The 20,973-nt window shown below is 35.4% G+C and overlaps 1 protein-coding gene across 10 annotated transcripts in view; it reads left to right on the top strand.

The window, feature by feature from the left end:
- The window catches only part of DIAPH2 (diaphanous related formin 2), a 251,755-nt gene that overhangs the window by 154,040 nt on the left and 76,742 nt on the right, over nucleotides 1–20,973 (top strand). For all 10 annotated transcript variants that reach the window (XM_075161966.1, XM_075161969.1, XM_075161962.1 and 7 more), the window contains one exon: nucleotides 11,341–11,476. In XM_075161966.1, coding sequence (XP_075018067.1) covers nucleotides 11,341–11,476 — 136 coding nt within the window. The remainder of the gene's footprint in view (nucleotides 1–11,340; nucleotides 11,477–20,973) is intronic.

Here is a 20,973-nt window from a genome sequence, read left to right on the forward strand (position 1 = left end):
TGAGAAAAAAATTTTTTGGAACAAAGTTGTTTTTTCATCTTTCATTCTTCTGATCAAAGTGTATCAGCAATACAGTGATATTCCTTTGGGTCCAGAGGTTTCTCTTCAAGTTCTTTTCCAACAAAATTTTCCATATAAATAAGTTGTTATTCTGTTATCCCTAAACAACAGGAGGAAAGGAAATTATAAGTAGGCAGTGTGGGCTCATACAGTAGCTGGCCTTTCTCAGTTTCTTTGTGAGACATATTGATTGCCATTTGGAACGCTTTCTATACTTCTCCCAGCAATAGGCAATTACTCCAGAAATTGACTTATTTGTGGACATTTTGTTGTTTGTTGTTTTATGTCTTTAAAACTGTCCAGATAGAAAGTTTCCAGTGAAGTACCAAATTAATCTTTTGTACTTAGTTTTTATCAACATCTGTCTACCTTCATGTGAGAGAGAATAGGTATTTTTGGGACTGTTTTGTGATGTTAGGAGGAGAAAAAAGCACTATGTACTTAGGAATTCACAGTCTAAGTGACACCATTAAAACTGACCGTCGTATGATTGTAAATAGCCAAATAAACTTACAGTACCTCTGACCAATCATCTAACCAAATATTCATTGTGAGCCATTTAAGTTCACTGAGCTGCAGTACAGTGAATCAACCTAGAGATGCAGATAGAAGAAACAGAGTTTATTTATTTGTTTATTATTCTATATCTGCTCCCATTTTATCCCCAGCGTTCTCTAACCATTTTTGCAGGAAACATAATTAGAGCCAAGGGTGTAGTGAAACAACAAAATAAAGTTTGCATCACTTTACCCCTCTACCTCTTACAGTTAGAAATCTTGTGTTTCTTGCTCAGTCTTTTTTTTTTTGTGTGTGTGTGTGTGTCCTAAGATTAGGTAGAATATTTAAACATTTGAAGTGAGCTTTTAACTAGATATTTCCTGGTACTTGTGTCACCTCTGTCTACATTTACTTCTTTGATTTTGCACTTAAGTATGTCTTGATAACCTCATTGTATTCAAGGCATATCACAAGAAATAAGTAAAGCACTTCGGCATGACTTGCCTTTGCAAATGGAACATGATTCAAAATCAAGCCTGGAATAAAAAAAAAAAAAGGTGTATTTATTCTGTTCTTCGAGCTGATGATTACAGAGAAATTGAATCAAAAGTTGCAATAAGGTTTTTTTTTGGTTGGTTTTTTTCTCTTTGCAGTTGAAATAGTAGATCCACTGAATGATAATATGCCTTTTATACTTAGGACTATTTTGAAGAAGAAACGTTTTTTAGATTTTATTGATTTAGTCCTTTCTTCCATTGAAAGTAAACACAAATTTCTATTCTCCTTGAGGACAATTGCAACCTGATACATTTTGGTTTGATGTAGTTTCAGGCTCTTATCAAATAATGATTAATCAATTGCCTGAAGCAAGTTGCCTGTTTGTTCTTTTCTGTTTTGGTTCTTCACTTTAACCTGCTGTCTCACAGAGTTTATATCAAATTATCTGAAATATTTTTAATCTGTCACTTTCTGAATGTTTGTTTCTGTTGGTGCTAAAGTATTTAAAAATATCCACCAAATCTGTCATGCCTACATTTGCAAATGGACATAAACTTCCTTTTAATCAGATTGCGTGCTTTGTGGAAGTTGTTTGAAATACATACTTTAGCATAGATAGGAAATGTTCTTTTTTCTTATACAGGTCTTAAATGTTTGAGATTTTGTTTGCTCTGTGGGCTCCCCGTTTAATGCAGATAGTCTTAAAGGTGAATTTTGAGTCTAAAAAAACCAATGTTGTAATAATGCCTATAAGAATAGTTGGGTAAAATTTGAAGCAGTAACAGGCATTTATGGGCAGAGTTGTCATGAAATGCAGAGAAGCTTTTTCCTTCAGTGAAGGGTTTTTTTTTTTTTTTAATCTACTAGACAGTTTTATCAGTGGTGACTTCTTCCCTCACATTTGTGTAAATGCAGCTCTTTGAATAAGGAATTAAATCTTTATATTACATTATAAATGTACTTAGGGAAAAATGGTTGTATTCTAGTATAAGTAAATATTTAAGCAGGTGTGAGTAACTCATCAATTGGCAGTATGAGAGATGGGTTCTTGTAAAAGACCTATGAAATAACCTGCCCTTCTCTATCAACACTGACTATTGATTGGTGATTACTGTGTGGCTGGGATCTTTTACAGTAACCCTGTAATACAAGGTACAGAAAGTGAAAATCTCCCCAAAATGATAAGACATACTAAATAATCAGTAAACTAACACTTTTTATTGGGCAACAACTACCCTGGTCTTTCAAGCTTTTATAAGACTGATGCCCTGTACCAGACAGGAAACAAAAAATCTGTTATGTTGCTTTCATGTGCTTTCACCACAGTGGATTCAGCATCTTGAGTATCAATGTACCTGTAAGACCTTTTCTATTTAATATTTGTTTGCTTGTAACTTGCTTCAAAGTAAATTTCAAGCTCCATGACTCAGGCACGTTTTTTCTGTGGCTTTTTTGAAATGTCCCTTGAATACAGGAGGTCATTGGCTACAATAATATAAATCAATGAATATACAATACATAAATTAATACATAATAAACATATTATTTACTATGAAATGCAATACATAGTCAAGCTAAATTCCCAGCTTTCAAACTCATAAATTGAGTTTGTAATTCAGGAGTGATTTAAAAGAAAGGCTGTATTTATTCATTGTTCTCTCTGGTTATTTGCCTGGGAATACAGTTTCTCCCTTCTGCCTAAAAAGTAACAGTTCTTTAATGTAGTCTGAAAGATAACAGTTTCTAGCTAGTAGGAAGCTATGAAAAAATAAAGAATAATGAGCAAGAAGTATTTTTTCCAGCGAAATTTCCCGAGAGGTAATATCAAAAGTGAAACATAGTCCTTATTAACAGGCAGTATATAACAAGCCCTTCCTCCCTCCCGCCCCAGAACCCCACACAAAACGACCCTTTTGTAAGCTCTCTAAATTCTCATCTGAGTGTATACATCTAGCTAGTGCTGAGGAGATTTTTTTTTTTTAATCATGTTATTGAACAAATCAGGAATTAGGTGTAGGCTAGGAAAGTTTATAAGTAATGGAATCAGAAGCAAAAGAATTCACATAGGAGCGGTAACTCATCAACTTTATTAACAAGCTGTTGGTACTGCTAGATAAGTAGCTACTCTATTCATGATATAAAAGGTAAGGATGACATTGCTCTTGGAAGATATCCAAAAGATGTAAAAATAAATAATAATAAAAGAAATTCAGCTGAATTACAGTACACTGCATTTGCAAGCACTTAAAGGTAGGCAAGTGTGGAAATAACAAGCAGCATAGATGGGGTTGGGATTTGTTTCCAACAAGTCTAACTTGTTTCTGTGGCGACGTGATTGCCCTTGTGCATGGGGTAAAAGCAATAGATGTCGTATTTCACGGTAGTGATGCCTTTGATTAAGTAATATTTTCAGAAGTAATATAGGAAAACATGGTCTAGAGGAAACAATGAAGTTAAGTTTCCTAATCTTGGAAAGAAAAAAGGTTAAAAACTTTTCTTTAGAATTTTTCATTTGATATGTTTAAACAGACTCTCCATTCAGTGCTGATGGCAGCGAGTCCAACTGAGTAATCTCATTATTCCCAGGCATTATCTTGGAAATTTATAATATTTAAACGAGTATTTTGAATCCTCATTCCACTCTGGAAACCAAGCATAGTTTGGGAGTTTGACTATCACAGTACTTAAGATGTGAATGTAATGGAGATGTTGAAAACCTCTTGTAAACCAGCAGCCTTTATTACCTGCTCTAAGTGACTCCCTTTGGCAAGATTCTAAGTCTGAAAGAGACCCTTCCGTAGAAGATGCTTATAGGCTACAGATGCCTACATCTGCACCTAACATATTTCTAAAAAGCTGTCATGAGTTTCAAGGAATCAGATTTCTCTCTAAAAGCTCCACAAAGGTGTTTCATATAGTCTTAGCCTCATCATTCTGTTTGTTCATATATCATATTAAGATAATTTGATAATTTGAATCCGTGTTTGTTTTAATTGTGATTTCAGATTGATCACTGCATTATTGCGTCTTCAATTAGCTTGCTGATGTTGTAGTAAATTATAGCTCATTCACTTCCTTAAGTTCATATTTGCTTGCTTATCACGTTTAGGAAAAGCAAGCTAAATAGAATTGGATTATCCTGTCAAAATATAATATGAAGCATGAAGTGGAAGGTGTAAGAAACCTCAAGAAAAAAATTGCAGGTGGATAAGCGTATCCCTTCAATGTTGGGTTTTTTTCACATTTGTCATTTCTTTAGAGTGTAATGCTGCACAACCTCTAGAACACTTTCTTCTGATACTTCATCAGCCCTGTCTTGAAGGAAGCATGCAAAATCTTTCAAACCCAGGCAGTTTTATTTTGCTTTTTAAATACTTTATATCAATATACACTGCAGTGTGTGTAATTCTCACAGCCTCTATTAAAATTTGTTGAGAATTTCTAAGCAGAAACTTTGAAACCTTTCAACACATCATAGTCAAGGTCCTGATGTTTAAAAAAAAAATTCACTTTTTCTACTGGATTTAGGCTTCTGTAGAAACAGATTTTACAGATTTACCTTAGAAAGAGTGAACTTTGTTAAAGAATTTAAAGGGTTGCACTTGCATGATGATGCAAGGCTTCACATGCTGAACTATTGATTTGTCTTTTCCTTGATCCAGAAAAATCACTTTTTGAACAAAACAATAATTCATCTGCTGTGGGCCTTGGTTTGTTTGCTCAGATTGTACCCAAACCAGCTAACATTTGTTTTTCTGGTGGGTTTTTGTTTGTTTGTTTGTTTTTTGGTTTTGTTTTGTTTTTAATTTCTTTTGTAATGACAACAACAATACAGTTTTGTTAGTGTGTAAGTATGTATTTCAGCTCTGTCTCTTTCAGGAATAACCTGAATTAGGCATGCATGTTTATTCTGGCATCCAAATATTGATTTAAAGAAGCTATTAAAACAGTCCCAAATCTGTCCACTTGAGGGCTATTTAGTAATTATTCAAACATATACTGTTAAGTAATCAGGACATACAATACAGTTTTTCATTGGTAGCCTTAAACTTGATTCAGTAAACACTGAAAACCTCTTCTGCCTTACACTGCTAGACAGTTCTAAGTGGTTTTGCAACACAGCTGATAAGCCGACAGCAAAACCCTTCTCCCTACCTGAATGTATAACAGCAGCTACACTTGCCAAAAATCTTTATCTGTAATGGCATGCCAAAGACATTTTGTGTCAGATGTAATGGCCCTGGTGCATGAACCATGGGGCAGGATCTCAAACATAGTCTTTTCTACTTACTGTTTCATGGCCACCCATCAGGAAATTCAATTTGTCTGCTCTTGTTAATACCAGCTCATTGCATCTCTTTTCCATTTTTTTTCATAAAAATAACAACGTATTTGAATATGTTATCCTCCAAGGAATACTCATGAAAGATCTTTCTTTTACATGTAAACTGATTGCTCAATCTGCTGTATTTTAACTCTCTTTATTTCTGTAGATTAACTTCCACTTAATCCGAGTTCGTTGTTCCTAATGAGTTATGACTAAAAAAGATTATTTTATTCTTTTTCGCTGGAACTTCACATATTTTGCAGTTGCAAGGCAAATTTAGGGAGGGCCTGAGGGATCACAGGCAGTCTTCATTATTGGTGCATGACTGCTTTGTAGCCAACTGCATCTTTAATATCCAAGGAGATTTGTGCATTACAGTTTGTTTTCTTTCTTCTTGTTTTTAATAATTTACCTTTGAGAGTCTATTTACAACCATGTTGGTGTGTGAATATCTGTTTGTCTGTCAAAACTTAAGATACGTACAGAATGCAAGAGATACATTAATTTTTTATTTGCTTCTTAAGGAAGCCAAGCTATAAATTGGCAGCCCTGAGTACAAGAGCCTTACTTCAGTGAATCCTAATAAACACAAGGGGGAACATCAAGCTACATGCCCCTTCAGCTAGCTCCCTCAACAAGAGATAATATTCTCTGCTAGGAGAGACAATAATTTGGTTTTGTTTTTATTTAAAAAAAAAGCTCCACAATCAAACTTTCTCTAACTTTGAATTTGCAGTTGAATTAACCAAACTGCATGCTGTTATGCACCAACCAAAAATACAGAGGGTCATGAATAGCACATCAAAAAAAGGGGTTGTATACATTAAAATATTTCTGTCTGTTGAGATTCATTTGAAAATTATTTCCATTTTTGCATGCACTTACATGTTTTGAAAATACAGTATCTATGTTTTCCAAAGCTGTTGGGAAGGCTTTTATTCTTAACTGTGGATTGCTTCTTGCTGTGTGACATTTGTCTGATTTGTAACTGCTATTAGTTTGTTTTTATCATTTAATTAAGGAATAAATATGGTTGCGTAGTGTATAACTATGAACACTACTATGTACTTTGTCACTGTTGAGCTACATTGCAGTAACAAAACCACTGATTTTTTTTTTTCCGCCCCCTATTTTAAAAGCAATGCCAATTACAGAGGTTTTTTTTTCTTCAGTATTTAAACTGATCTCTACCTTTTAGCGATCAGGTAATTTAGCCTGCAAACCTATCCAGAAAGGATATCACTGGCTTTCAATACTGAAAAATAACCTGATAGCCCGAAATAGCACTGTTCTGTATTAAAAGAAATCCACTGAAACTCAGGAGTTTAGAAGAGAACAGGTGTAGAGGAGTATAAAAGCATGCCAAAGAAAAGAGAGGTGCAAGCATGAGATGATGTCCAGATTTCTTTTAACTTAAGGCTTTAGATTGGTGGGGCCCAAATAACACTGTGGTAAGGCAGTTGCAGAATCATGTTACCTTTGTATTAGAAATTGTTAGGCTCATCCACAGTCTGGAAGCCTAGAAAAGTGAGGAAATAGTAAATAATGAAGTAATTGAAGCCACTTGAGAGAGAAAAATAACCCTTTGCAGTAAAACTGTAGAAAAGGAAACTTAAAGGATTGGTGGTATAATTCAGGCAGAGCAAATGCTGTAGAAACCACTATACACCTGAGTCAAAATTTTCTTTACCTTTATTTACAGACATCTTCAATCAGCTTTGAAAAACTATGATCAAATTTATTAGCAATATTAATTCAAATATAAACTATGTTTATAAATACAGATGAATATATATTTATTTTGCTTTGAGCATGTAACTTGAAAACATCTGGGAGTATGTTCTTGCAAATGATTTATTTCAGGCTTTCATCCAACTCTGACTAAACGTACAGTAGTAAATGACATAACAAATACGAAATAGTTAAGAGTCAGACTGCGTGATGGAGAGTAATAACCAACAAGTACATTCCAGGTGGTTTGGTTCTGAGATACTTCATGAAGCAAAGGGATTGCATGCGCTAAACGACGGTGATGATTCAAATAGATCATCCTTGTTCTTTTTTTCACAACACTCATTTTGAATTGGTATGTAGATGAAAAGAAGGTATGTTAAATTTCAAGGAATGTGGCATAAAACTATTTGGGTTGGCAGGAGGTTCAAGAGAATTGGGCGTGGCAGGAAAGAATCCACTAAATACTAATCAGAAATACTAGATCTGTTACCAAGCAGTTACCAGAGTACTACAGGAAAGCTAAGAGTGGACAAGATGCTTTTTTTTTTTTCCTAGAGTAACCCTTTTATGTTGTTATGAAAATGCTTCTGAAGCTGTATGTGTGCAGTGCTGCATTGCACTGTTAGTTCTGAAACAGCCAATCTAGGGACCAAGAGGCTTGTTGGTGTGATGCCCTGTTGGGGTTTCTCTCTCCTGCCTTGCAGAGTGCCCAATTTGACCACTGCAGAAAGTGCCGGGTGTTAATGCCCCTTTGCTGCAACCTGTACCTGTTGTAGCAACAGGTTCTTTCGAAAAAGCTCTGGTAATTCAGGTTGGCACTTAGTGGGTTTCTGCTTGCTGTCCCTGACCCTTCCTTTATAGTCTCTGGAAAAGAGACTGTATGTGAAGATACTCTAAAAGCATTTACGTTCTGGAAGAAAATAAAATACTAAGAAATGTGCATTTTGAAGAAATAATGGACAGGCCCATCTGACCTCTTTGCGCTTCCTGTGCTGCATGTGTTGGAATGGTGGGTTTTTGTTTATTTTTGTTTGTATGTAGATATGCATGTATATGAAGGGATGGGTGTAGGTAGATGAAGATAGGCACTCTCACGCAGAGTTTTCAGTATTTTATTATCTTACTGTTCTTCAGGAAGATTAGACCTTTATTTTGAACGGCTTTTGTTTGAATCATCATTGGTAGCCAGCATATTTTATGAACTGCAATCTGTATTTTCATATAATCTCCTTTCAGCTGGGACTTGTGGAGTCTGGCTCAAAGTGAATTGCCAGATGCAATAACTTTAGAGCTTGCTTAGTTCAGTCTACTGTAGTCTTGCTGTTAGAAAATGTGACAGAATCTAAGATCTAATTGTAGTATGTCAATGGCTAGTGGGCTACTAGTTCAGCCATGACATTTCTTATTTGCTTTCTCTCATAAGATTGTAGGCATTTACTTTCCTTACAGCCTATGAAGTTGCAGTAAAATGAAATCTCTGTCAAGTGTGATTGAATGTGCAGAGACAGAACTTTCCAAAACCAAAAAGGATAAAACATTGATTTTCTCCTTTAATTCTCTTTTCTCTTTTCTGAAAGAAAAGGCGTTTCTCAGTGTGATCGGTTATATGGTACAGCAAATGCAGTTCTTGGTCCAATTTTCAAGTGTGTCCGCAAGTAACATCACTGGTAACTGTGGTATCCAGCATCTCTGCAAAACAGTATCAGCTCTTACAGAAGGGGCTATATGTAGTATTTTACCTCAGTAAATGCTTGAAATGGCATATGCACACTGAAATATGCTGTCCCTTGCTTGAGTGAATATTCTGTATTTGGAGGCATTTGGAGTCTTGGATTACCAAATACTGATATAGTTTATATAAATCTTAACACTTAAAGGCGCTTTAGATGGGATTTTATTTTGGAAGTGACAGTCGTTGTCCATAGTTTCTACCTAGCGTCTACACAGGAAGGTGAATAGTCATCTTCATTTATAAACATATGAAATGTCATTTCTGAGGAATACATTGAACTGTGTAATATGAGTCTGCCCCAAATTTCGTAAGGAAATTTTACTTGTGGAATAATAACTGATATATTGTCTTGGATATTTACAAAGACATCCACAAAAAAATCTTCTTTGTTTGTATTTGTGAACATATATGATTTTCCTAGTTTTTAAGGCATGAGTAATTGTGTAACATAGAAAATATATAGAAATAAAGAAACATTGACATGGGAACCATTTATCTTATGCCCTGTGCTTAATAAGTATTGACTGTTCAGCTTTTTGAGCTGAAACATCGTTAATGAGCATGTGTCATGTTAGTTCTGGACGGTTTTGGATTCAGTATCTTCTTTACTGTTATTACTACTTGTTGGACAGAATGTGTTGTGACTCCCAAAACCGCCCGAGGCCCAGACCTAGAGTACTTGTAGGTACAGACTGCTAGTATACTGTGAGTTGGAGAGGAAAGGGAGCAAAAAATTTGTAGCTGTTGTGAATATAAGTAAGAAAATTATCCCTAACATTTATCATGTCTGTCTGTGACATCGGGTGAAATTCCATCGTGATGGATTTCAGTGAATTTCTTCATGATAAATGAATCTTAGGGAAGGCAAAACTAAGGAGAAATTTAGGATCTTGGGGAGCAGCTTAAGGGAATTCAGATATTTCTCTTCTTTGAGAGAGCAAGCAATGTAATAAGAGTTATGAAGGTATTTGTGCAAAGAAGTGGTGAATCAGTGCAGTGGGTTTATGTGTCCAGGTGCTGGCAGCGGGGGCTGCAGGGGCCGCCTCTGTGAGGAGAGGCCGGGGCTGCCCCGTGCCGGACACAGCCGGTTCCAGCCGGTTCTGGACAGCTCTGCAGCAGCCCCACCGCAGGGCACCACCGAGCCCAGCAGTGAAGCGGGTGGTGCCTGTGTAAAGACCTGTTTAAGAAAGGGCAAAATGTTGCACGGCAGTGAGGAGTGAGGGGAAAAAGTGTGAGAAACAGCCCTGCGAGCACCAGGGAGGGAGGGGAGGAGGTGCTCCAGGTGCCGGCGCGGGGATTCCTCTGCAGCCCGTGGAGAAGACCCACACTTTAAACGGGCAGGTTTATCCTGAAGGGCTGTAGCCTGCTGGCAGGACCCACGCTGGAGCAGGTGAAAACTGTGAGGAGGAAGGAGTGGCAGAGAGGAACTGTTATGGATTGACTGCAACCCCCCATTCCTCCCCGTCCCTGCTGCATCGCTCAGGCTGGTTGGGGGGGCATAGAGGAGTTGGGAATGAAGGAGTAAAGTTGAGCCTGAGAAGAAGGGGGCGGGGGGAGAGGCGTTTTCTTTTTTGTCTTTGTTTCTCACCATCCAACTCTATTTTAATTAGCAATAAATTAAATTAATTTTCCTCGAGTCCTTTGCCCATGACAGTAATTGGTGAGCGATCTCCCTGTTGCCATCTGAACCCATGAGCTTGTCATATTCTCTCCCCATCCTGTTGAGGAGGGTGAGTGAGAGAGTGGCTGGGTGGGTGTCTGGCAGCAGCCAAGGTCTACCCACCACAGCAAGAAATCGAGATTAACTTCCTTTGGAAAAGGAGAGTATCTTCTAGACCGGATGGAGGCAAGATCATGGGAAATGGTGGTCTGTTTTGTTGTTGTTTTGTTTTTTTTTTTTTTAATCCAGGAATGTTCTCTTACATTTGTAGTTTTTAGTTTGGTAGTTTGTGTAACCTGTTGACTCAGAGACTTTAGATTTGGAGTTTTAATCTATAAATTCAACTGTTTTCCATTACTTTTGATGTGTTTTGTGTATTTAAGTGATCCAGACTGCTTTGGATATTTCAACAAAAATATCTGAGGATTTGTAGCTTAAATTTTAGTAACTGAGTTTCAATTACTTGTAATTGAAGTCCATTATAGTGGGAACTTTGCTTCATCCCCACTCATCCCTTCTAACAGCAAGATACAGATTTAAGCTAGACTTACAGTCTTAATAGAAAAAAAAATACAAACATGTTGCTGCTGAAAAATTTGGAATTTTTTGATTCACTGTAAATGCAAAGCTATTTCAATGTGTACAAATAGTACAGTAAGTTATGTTCCCTCTAAGATTTCTGAAGATGCTTGAAGTATTGGGTGCCAGTCCCTGTTTTTTTTCCCCTCGCATTGGATGTAAATACGGTATCTGTGCAAGCAAAGTTATTTTTGTTATTCTTTCTAGTTTTCCTCAGTATATAGACACCCATGTTCATTTTATCTAACGCAGGAGGCATTAAAAGAAAACAACAAAAGAAGAGAAATGGAAGAGAAAACAAAGAGAGCCAAATTGGCAAAAGAGAAGGCTGAACGAGAGAAACTGGAGCGACAGAAGAAGAAGCAGCAGTTGATTGATATGAACAAAGGTAAGGCATCACTATTAGTGGAGAGATTTGTTAAAAGAAAAAGAAAGTAAGGAGTAACAAACCTGAAGGTTATTCCTGATCAATACGAAAAATATTTGCTGTCTGTTTTGAAAGCTGAAAAAAAGGTTAACTTTCAGTGAAAATTCTGTTCTGTTTTAGCCTACCTGATCCTGTAATTCCATATCTGACACTTAATATGTGCAATGTTTCTGTCAAGGCGTTTTGTTGTGAATTGTTGGTTTGTTTTCATTTGTAGCAGCTAATTGATTTTTTTTATATGGATTTACTTGCAGGAAGTGTCTTACTTGCTTTGTTGTTTAATTTCATTCTGTAAACATCTCTATAATCAAGGTAGTGTGGCAAATAATGTCTTTGGTTTTGGGTTTGGAGGCTCCATGTTATAATGGATGTTCTCTCAACAGTCCTATTAGGAGCTGCAAAATCTGGTTGAGCTTGGAGCCTAAGTAGAGTGACATTTCAGCACGATAAAAAGCAATGTCTTGAGCTTGTCAGCTGTGAGAATATTGAATTTTGCATCAGGCCACCCTAAGAGAGAGGAAAGTAAGAAAGCAGGAGGAATCGGGTGGTCCTGATACTGATACTGTGCAGATTTCCAGAAGGTTGTAAAATACAGGCTTTATTCTTTACCTCTCTGGCTCCGGAAGGCAAGTAGAGATGGTAAAACTCTACATTGGGTTGTGCAAGAGATTACTTGAGGCTGCAATTTTTTGTTCAGTTTCCATGAGTTTGTGTTAATCTGCTACTGTGACCGAGCTGTAAAACGTTTGTGCTTTTTATCCACTGAACAGACTAACAGGTACATACTCATGGCAAAATGCTGTTTGTTTTTTGGTTGTGATGAACTTTATGGAAGATGTGATGATGTATTAACTTTGTGTAAGGATGATGCTGCATTAAACCATATAATTACGACAAACTAACATAGTGCTAGGCTGGAGACTGATCAAATGGGGGTAAGTTTAGAAATAACACTGCCTTTCAAGGGCATATATACAACATCTGTAAAGTCAATTTATAAAAGGATGAAAAATACTGGAGAAATACTAGACCAGGCAAACAGACCAACTCCAACATTTAAGAGGATGACTGTGGAGGTGAACACAGTGCCATGAAAAGACAAGGTACTGGTCAGAATTTCCATCACTGATAATGCAGTAGCGCAGAAATATTGTCACAGGAAACAATACTGTTTGGTGTCACGCATATTTAGAATGCCAGTACTCCTGGCATATCACTAAATTTCCCATCACTAGTGAAAAACCTATGACTTGCGCCTGGGCAGCCAGCCCTCAAGGAACGTTAGCCAGCGAACCTCCCCTTCCCATAACCACATTTCTCTAGAACCTGCAGTTACACTTGTATCAATATACCTTACAAATATATCATCTATTTAAGCATTACTTTGTCAGACTGAATCATATTTACAGTGATTTCAGCAGGTTGTGCTGTTTTATTTTTATATCTATACAAGTGTCACAACTTTGTGCTTTTTTTCTGCTCAGAAATTTCACAGTTTAAATTTGGTAAAAATGGGAAACCCATATATAAATCTGCAAAAACAAAGAAGTGGACAAAGTGAGAACAAGTTTTATTTACAAGTGAAAAATCTTTCTTCTGTGATCACTTTATATGTACTATTATATTTTAAAAAATTATAAATTAGATTTGCTATTGTATTTGCTGATTGTGATAAATTGTTTTTCCTAGTACTTCATTCTTTGCATTCTGAGTTTTAAAAATGAATTTATATTTATGTACTGTAATTTGAGTACCATGATAGAAAACAAATTATTTATGTGGGAATCTTTTAAAAATTGTTGTGTGTTTGTGTATATCACTTTGCCACAAAGCCTCGGAGTTTTGCTGTTTATTTGATTGGTTTCTGATGTTTTCCAAGTGACTTCCCTAGGGCTGGTTTGGAGGGTTTCTGCAGTGGTACCAAAAATCCTATGGTTTTTGGCCTTGCTTGAAGTGGCAGTGACACTGCGTGGAATATACTGTAGCGTAAGTTTTAGTGAACAACTCTGTTGCTTTGTATAGATGAACTTTGTATATGTAAACTTAAATTTCATACAATATAAAGATTCTTCTAATAATTTCAGTTCAACTATAAACAAAATATAAAATTTAAATACAGGTGATGCATAAATACATTTTCTCTATTTTGTCAAGTTAAGCTCATGGAGATGTCTAATGAGACTTTTCTAATCCATTCTTTCAGCATTTGACTAATCTTTCTTTAATACGTCACCTGACAAAAAAAGAGTCTTTTGTAATATGGACAGGCACTTTTCTATAAGTGGGGTAAGAACTGCCTAAAAATCCCTTCATCACCTTTCCCTCTACCAGTGTGCTTGAAGACATACTGAGAGAGGTTACTTTAAACTACCACTTAAGACAATGTCAGCTAACATGTTTTATTAGCTGTTGAAAAGTATGAGAAGCCCATTTAGATACTATTGTCAGTTAATTGGTCTGTGTTTAAAGGCTGCAGCTAACAGATCAAAGTTACACCTTCTTAAATTGCTTCAGCTCAGTCCGTGAGAGCATACCTGTCTACATTCGTTAATTTTTTAAGCAGATGAGGAGTAGACCATGCTTAGCAGTAACATAGATGCCTCAATATACTGATAACATTTTGCTTTTCATTGTGAAAGACTTTTCCTATCAACAGATAAAACTAAAGTTTAATTTTGCATTATATTTCTTTTTTACTGAAACTGCAAATATGTGAATAACTGCACATGGCCAAATGCACTGAAACTGCCGTTTAAATAACTAATGTTTCTAAACCAGTGACACAAAGTTAGTTTAATACTTATAAAATATTTTTTCCAATATTTAAATATATTGAAATATCCATTTCATATATTACAACTCTATTGCCATGGTAGGAGGCGGGAGGATAGCTCCACCCCACTGGATTCCACAACATTGATATTCAATTAACTGTTTTTGCCAAGTAACTATTTTTTTTCTGATAGATTACTTCTGTATGCTCATTGCTGCTTATATAAATAGTTTGCAAATTTGTCTAAGTGAATGTGACACAGAAGACTTAGAGGAAGGAGGCAGATGTCCTCTCAAGCTGTCATTTTGACAAGGTGATTTTCACCCAAAGGGTGTTTTAACCTAACTCTGTTTCAGTTATTTCTCTAGCTGTATCTTCAAGAATAAAATTTTAACGCATTGCTACAGCCTTTCAGGTCAGAGCAATAGGGTTCCTACATTCTTCCAGCCTTTTAGTGTGTAGTTCTATAATAAGTATTTTTTTGCTGTTACCTGGTTATGCAGCTGAAACTTTTTTGTGGCCACTGGAGAATCCAGATTAGAATTAATTAGAATTCATTAAATATTACAATTAATATCTGTTTCTTGGTGTAACTGAGAGAGCAGAAAACTGCAGCACGGCCAGAATCAAGGACTGTCCTGTATAATTCCTAGTTATAAAGTAACCTCAGAGTTGCCAATATTTTAAAGACCAGGTTACTCAGTTTGGTGTTTTGTGCTTTGTGTAACTGAGAGGCCACGTAAATGCTATGTGTAAACTGATATAAATCCTGCTAAACATTCCAAAATGTGTAAAGATGAATATAAAAATATAGAAGAGCTCTCAACTCCATATAAACTTCGAAGTGATTTACACTGGACAGCATTGTACAAACTTAAGTAATTCTAAATTTTAAAACACAGCCACATTTCAAAAATAGAAGGTTTTTTGTGCAAAACTGAAAGTGGGCTGATAGGTGACAAAATCAAGATATAACTTTTAAAATAAGAAATTACAGTAGGAACTTACCCAACATGTACAATTCTCTTTGCCTCAGGAAAACTTCATTATATCAATGTGTATTATTTTTTGTAAATAAGCACAGTAATACATACAGAAAGCTTAAATGGTTCTCAGTTAAACAAAAATAAATATTAAATGAGACAGATCTTTTCAGCCTGTGGTTTATCTTGAAGTCACTTCTTTTGGAAGTTGTTTCTTCAGTTGTAGTCAATGGATTTGGCATTATTTGGGATAAAATTGTTGATACAAATGAGCTGTTTTGGACAGAAAAGGCTGTGTAATGGCTTGAGTCAAAGGCAACTTTTGTGACTTTCTATAAAAGCAGTATGATGGACAACACATTATGTAGTACTTGACTTACGGAACACCTCAAAATTTCTGAGAAATATTTTCAGAATTTAACACCATTTTTCCCTATCTGTGACATGCTCAAGCAGTTTTGAGGAAGATATTAATGTCAATATAAAAGTGGTTGTTTGAAGACTAATTGAAAATTACAATTAAAAAAATCTTATCAAAATTGTTAGCATTGGTTGAAATTGGCCGAGAGAAGTAAATTTTTACGTTGTCATGGAATTTCCCCTCTTATTTGCATTAATGCTTTTCAGAATAAATTTTAAACTGTTCTTAGTGAAAAAGTGTATTTCATATATCGTTGATTTAAAACTACACCTTATAACAATTTATAGTGAGACCTGTTGTTTAATATTAAAACCGCCATTTTAAAAATTCTTACTATTAATATTGATTTCCCATTATGTAGTGCCTGAACATCGCTCGCTGCTCTGTGATGCAGTCAAAGCCATAGCAAGACATTTTGGCAACTGTTGTATTCTGTTACTTCCAGACAATACTAGTGTGGGATGGTCAGCTCCACCTCCTCAGTTGTAGCTGTAGGGCTTGGGAATATTTGGTCCTTTCTGGTGTTCTTTTCACTCTGCTATTATTTATGCAGCTGTTTATGTTTCCTGGACTAGAGAGGTACTTCTGTATGCCTGTTTTCCTGGTGAAGTATGGAGCCATAGAAAGAACTAAGTGACTTACCCACACGCCTAGAGATCCCAGCTTTCACATTCTAAATTATGAACCATTCTTTCTCATTACAGGACAGGAATTCTGAAGGAAAAGGGCTTAACAGTCCCTTCTCCCCTTTAGCATTCACTAGCTCTATGGAAAGAGAACATTCTTCATAGCTTTTTTTCAGCAGTGTTTCCTATTTTTTGAGGGCTGTAGCAGACTGGGCTATGATACATTTATACGTAGTGTTTCATGACTTCCATCTGATTTAACATCTGCAGAATTCTTGCAGCATTGCTTCCATGTGCATATCTAAACAAGAGAGAAAAAAAGAACTGAAGACAGCTTTCTAGGAGCTGAAAAGCATATAACAGCAATTCTGATGCAAATGTTATTTAATCAGAAACAGTTTTGCTCTTCATTATATGGGATTACTATGGCAATTAAAATCACCTTTTAACTACCACTATTAGGATAAAAGATAGAATGAGCTTCCTCAGTCCCAATTAGTATTGAATTAATTGTTTTGAAGACATATTAACATTCTCCCCTAATGCAGATGAAGATAATAGAAATGAAGTTCTGTGCTAGTGGTTGATGGATGTTCCTACTTTCCCTTTTCAAGTACTCTTATATAAGAATTCATATGCTATTTATTCAAACTGGTATGTACTAGCATCAGCAATAATTCTGTTGTGTTTCCTTGAACTGTTGTTACACTTGCATTGACTGTTGCAGGATACAATTCAAGAAGGTTACTTTTGCTACAGTTTTCTAATGATTCTGTGCTTTCCTGATTGTTATGTCTTCCTTCCATGTCCTTTAGCATAAGCATATTATTTAACATATACATATTATTTTGTAAATGTCTTAGCCTTAATCCTTTGAATTTATATATTGGCTAGTGATTGCATGGGGTACCTGGAGTGATAAAATTTAGGGCTTATTTACATTCTACAGATTATTAGTTTATGGTGCTGGATGCCGATGAGGCAAGTGTTACAATTCCTTTGCGAAGTCATGATCTTTCATATTTATGTCGATGGTCTGTTTGAATATGCTGCACTTTTCCTGAAATATAATATTCACAGAAAAAAATTAGATTGAGATTTACATTATGCTTAAATATGAGCATCTATAGAACCAGCATGAGGTTTGATTTTTCTTCTTCAGAGCAATTATGCATGAGTTGCTCAAAGATCTGTTTATGCAGGAGTTTGAAGCCATCTTGAGATTGGGGGTGGGGGTGGGGAAGGATGTCAAAATTACTGTAAATGTTATTAATATGGGTTAAAAACAGCTCAAGAGAAATGCAAGTAGATGTGAGCATGGACAGGAAGTTAGAAAGAAGTTACAATTTAAAATTTAATCTCACCTTTTAAAATTTTGCAATGGAAAAATTTCTGTTTGTTTATGAATATGGTGTATGGTAACTTCCAAGTAAACTGATTTAATGAGGTAATTTGTCAAGCAAAAAAAAAAAATTTAGACTGTGAAATCTGAGGATGGGGTAATTACAGGTGAAGAAAGGCATAAGAATTGGTTTCTTTTCTGTTAAAAGTAGGTTTCTCGGGGACTATTTACTGAACAGTAACAAGTCTTAACTTTTGATAGTTTTCTATGCAAATTCAACTTTCCTTTTCCTTGGAGAAAGTATGCTTATTTCAAAATAGGTATTGTAGTTAATTTTGAAAATATCTGTAATATTCTTTATCTCAAAGTAATTGCTATGTAACATTATATTCATATATTTTGTAGAGCTTCCAGTGTTAAAAAGCATTTCTGAAATAATTACATTAGTTGATCAACTAACTTAATCTTTAGTATAAGGTTTGTTCAGGAATCAGATAGCAAGGAGGAAAATTGCATGTAGAACTATTGTGAAATGGAAGTTTATTTGACTGTATTGGCGGGACAAGTTTGGTGACTAAATTCTGTCTTAGTGGAATGATTGCTTTTCTGTGGTTGTAGCGTCTCATTTCTGATAGAACTATTAAGATGCTATCCTTGCAAGAGTAGTTTCACAAATTATGTAGGAAAGAATATCATGCTGATGAGCCTCTTTCTACTGTATGCTTACTGTTAAACACCCCCCCCAATTGTTTAACAGTAGGTTTCATAAATTAAATAATTATCATTTGCCAATATATATCATAATAGATCTTCACTAATAATTTTCTATATGAAATACTGAGTAATGAAACGTTATAATATTTCCACAAATGTTAGCGCATTTTTGTACCCCAATACAATCATGGTGCTTAAAGGTAATTTAGAAGGCTGATGATAAGGCAATGTATACTTAAAAGGACCAGTTCTGTAAGGCACCAGAGGACATTTATTTTAATGATAAAAGCCTATTTCTTCTCAAATGTAGAGATCTAATTAAATTAACTTGAACTTCATGGCATTGATTTCAGTGGTTTTTTGTTAGTTGTATAATCAGACTTCCAACTTGAAATGACTGGCCATTGGTGAGTTGTGCAATCCACTGGTAGAAGATTTAAAAAATTCTAAACATATTGCATTTCATCTTTTAAATGTGCAGCAGAAACAAAGACTCTGCTCTGGATTTGTATCGGGAAGATACTTTTTGTTGAAAGCAGAAAGTAGAAATATGCTTGGTTTTTTTTAGACATTGCCAGATGGGCAATCAAGATAAAAGTGCGACTTTGCAGGTCTGGAAATTTAGATTTTAAACCTAGAGAGACATCATTTGGTGTCATAGTCCATAAGGTGAGACCCATAATGTAGTAACATTTGTCTTGAGAGTACAGAATGTTCAACTTTACCACATGAAAGATAATTTTCAGAGAGCCATCAAAAGCTAAAACCAAAATACCTCTTTAGACAATGAAATACTGTAGTAATGAGAAACTATCAACTAGAAACTTTGCAGAAAAGTGAAAGAACTGTACCAGTATAACAAAACAGGTAACTGTATTAATGAAGAAATTTATATTCAAGGTTGGGCTCTATGTGTGGTTTCTGCTGTCTTCTGTCTTTTTGTAACAATGTACTCTGTAATAATTATTCGTTTGAGTGAAGTTTTCTGTGGTTGCAGTAGGACTTGGCTAGTCAGTAGATTCCAGATAAATCCCGTGACGTATCGGGGTCAACAGTAAATTTCCTGTTGGAAACATCTTGGGCTACGTATTCTAAATTCTGGTAGGTTGTGATGTCTGTGTTATATTCAGATTCCATACTTGTCCAGTCCACCTGAAATTGGTTAATCATCGTGGAAAACAATGTAGGTTTCAGAGCCACTTTGGAATCTGCATAGAAAGGATTCAAAAACATGGACAAGTTACAGCCCGACATTTGCTATGGCATTTTTCTATGTAGGCATTCTGAGTAGGAAAAGTCCTGAAATAGCATGCTTGACTTTCCAACCCCTATTGAAAAAGCTAATTCACAAAAAATAAAGTTTAATAAAGATCCTTTGAAAGAATTTTTAAAATTTTTTTTCAAACTGGATGTATTGTGAGGTATCATGCTAAGAAATCAAGTTCGGCAGTTTAGTCTGAACTAATTGCTTCCCTTTTTTTGAGATTAAATGTGTGATAAAAGTAAACATACACTGATAGGGCTGTCAAGAGCTGGCCAAGGATTCTGTAAGTAATTTGATGAAAGATAATTCATTCTCTATCAATATGGGCACGCAGTTGTTTTTGCTCTAAAATAAAATGTATTTTAAAGACGTTTTCTTTCTTGCAAACTCTGTAATAAGAAAAGGTCAACTACAGAAGTTTTCTTCTAAAAGGTAGAAGGGCTCATACAAAGCAATTACCATCTGATGAGTATTTTGTTATGTGTCATAGAGAGGTTTCTTTGTTACCTATTTGACTTTGTAATTGTCATCCCAAAATGAATTTAAGATCAACATTGGTCACTTCTGGTTCTGGCACTGAAACCTGATTTTTTTGTAACATCAATTCGTACAATTGGCTAAAATTGTTTTAGGACTTGGAATAATTTAAACATAAATTGAATGCTGTCACTACAAGATTACAGAATAATATTTAAAAAAAAAAAAAAGCAAGAATATGTAAGAATTCCCCTTTCTTCATAATGAGTTCCCAAGACTGGTTTCTTCCGTAAAATATTGGAGCAGTTGTTCAACTATAAGCAATTTTTAAAAGAAAATTATTTTCTAATGCTAAAAGCGTTGATGATTTTGTGCTGCCTTATGTATCTGCTAATACATAAATTAGAAGTTGCTTAGTACTGTAACTGAAATGTAGCCTTCAAATAGTAGTAGAACTTGATTACAGATGCATTTAATTGTTTAGGTATCATATGGTCATTTTTCTGAGCTGCGCAATCTTTTCCTTCCCATGTAGAGGCAATGTCTTCCCATTTGTTACTAAGAAATCCATGTTGAAGCCTATTTTTTTTTAAGTTTAGTGAAAGTCATCCTTGCAAGGGCATAAGTCCATTCAGAATGAGGCCCCAGGGGTAATGCTGATGCATTTCAATTAAATACATTCCTGCTGAAGTAGACCTTGACCATTGTGACATTTTCTGAAAATGAAAAAGTGTGTGCATTTCAAAAAATGTTTTCAATAACCTGCCAGTACAACAAAGCACGTTTTTTCTCATTCTATTAACTTTATGTAAGCCTGAGATCAGGTTATCATAAACAATGAGCTTAATTGGTATGTAA

The sequence above is a fragment of the Calonectris borealis genome, chromosome 13 (assembly GCF_964195595.1).
Source record: "Calonectris borealis chromosome 13, bCalBor7.hap1.2, whole genome shotgun sequence".
NCBI lineage: Eukaryota > Metazoa > Chordata > Aves > Procellariiformes > Procellariidae > Calonectris > Calonectris borealis.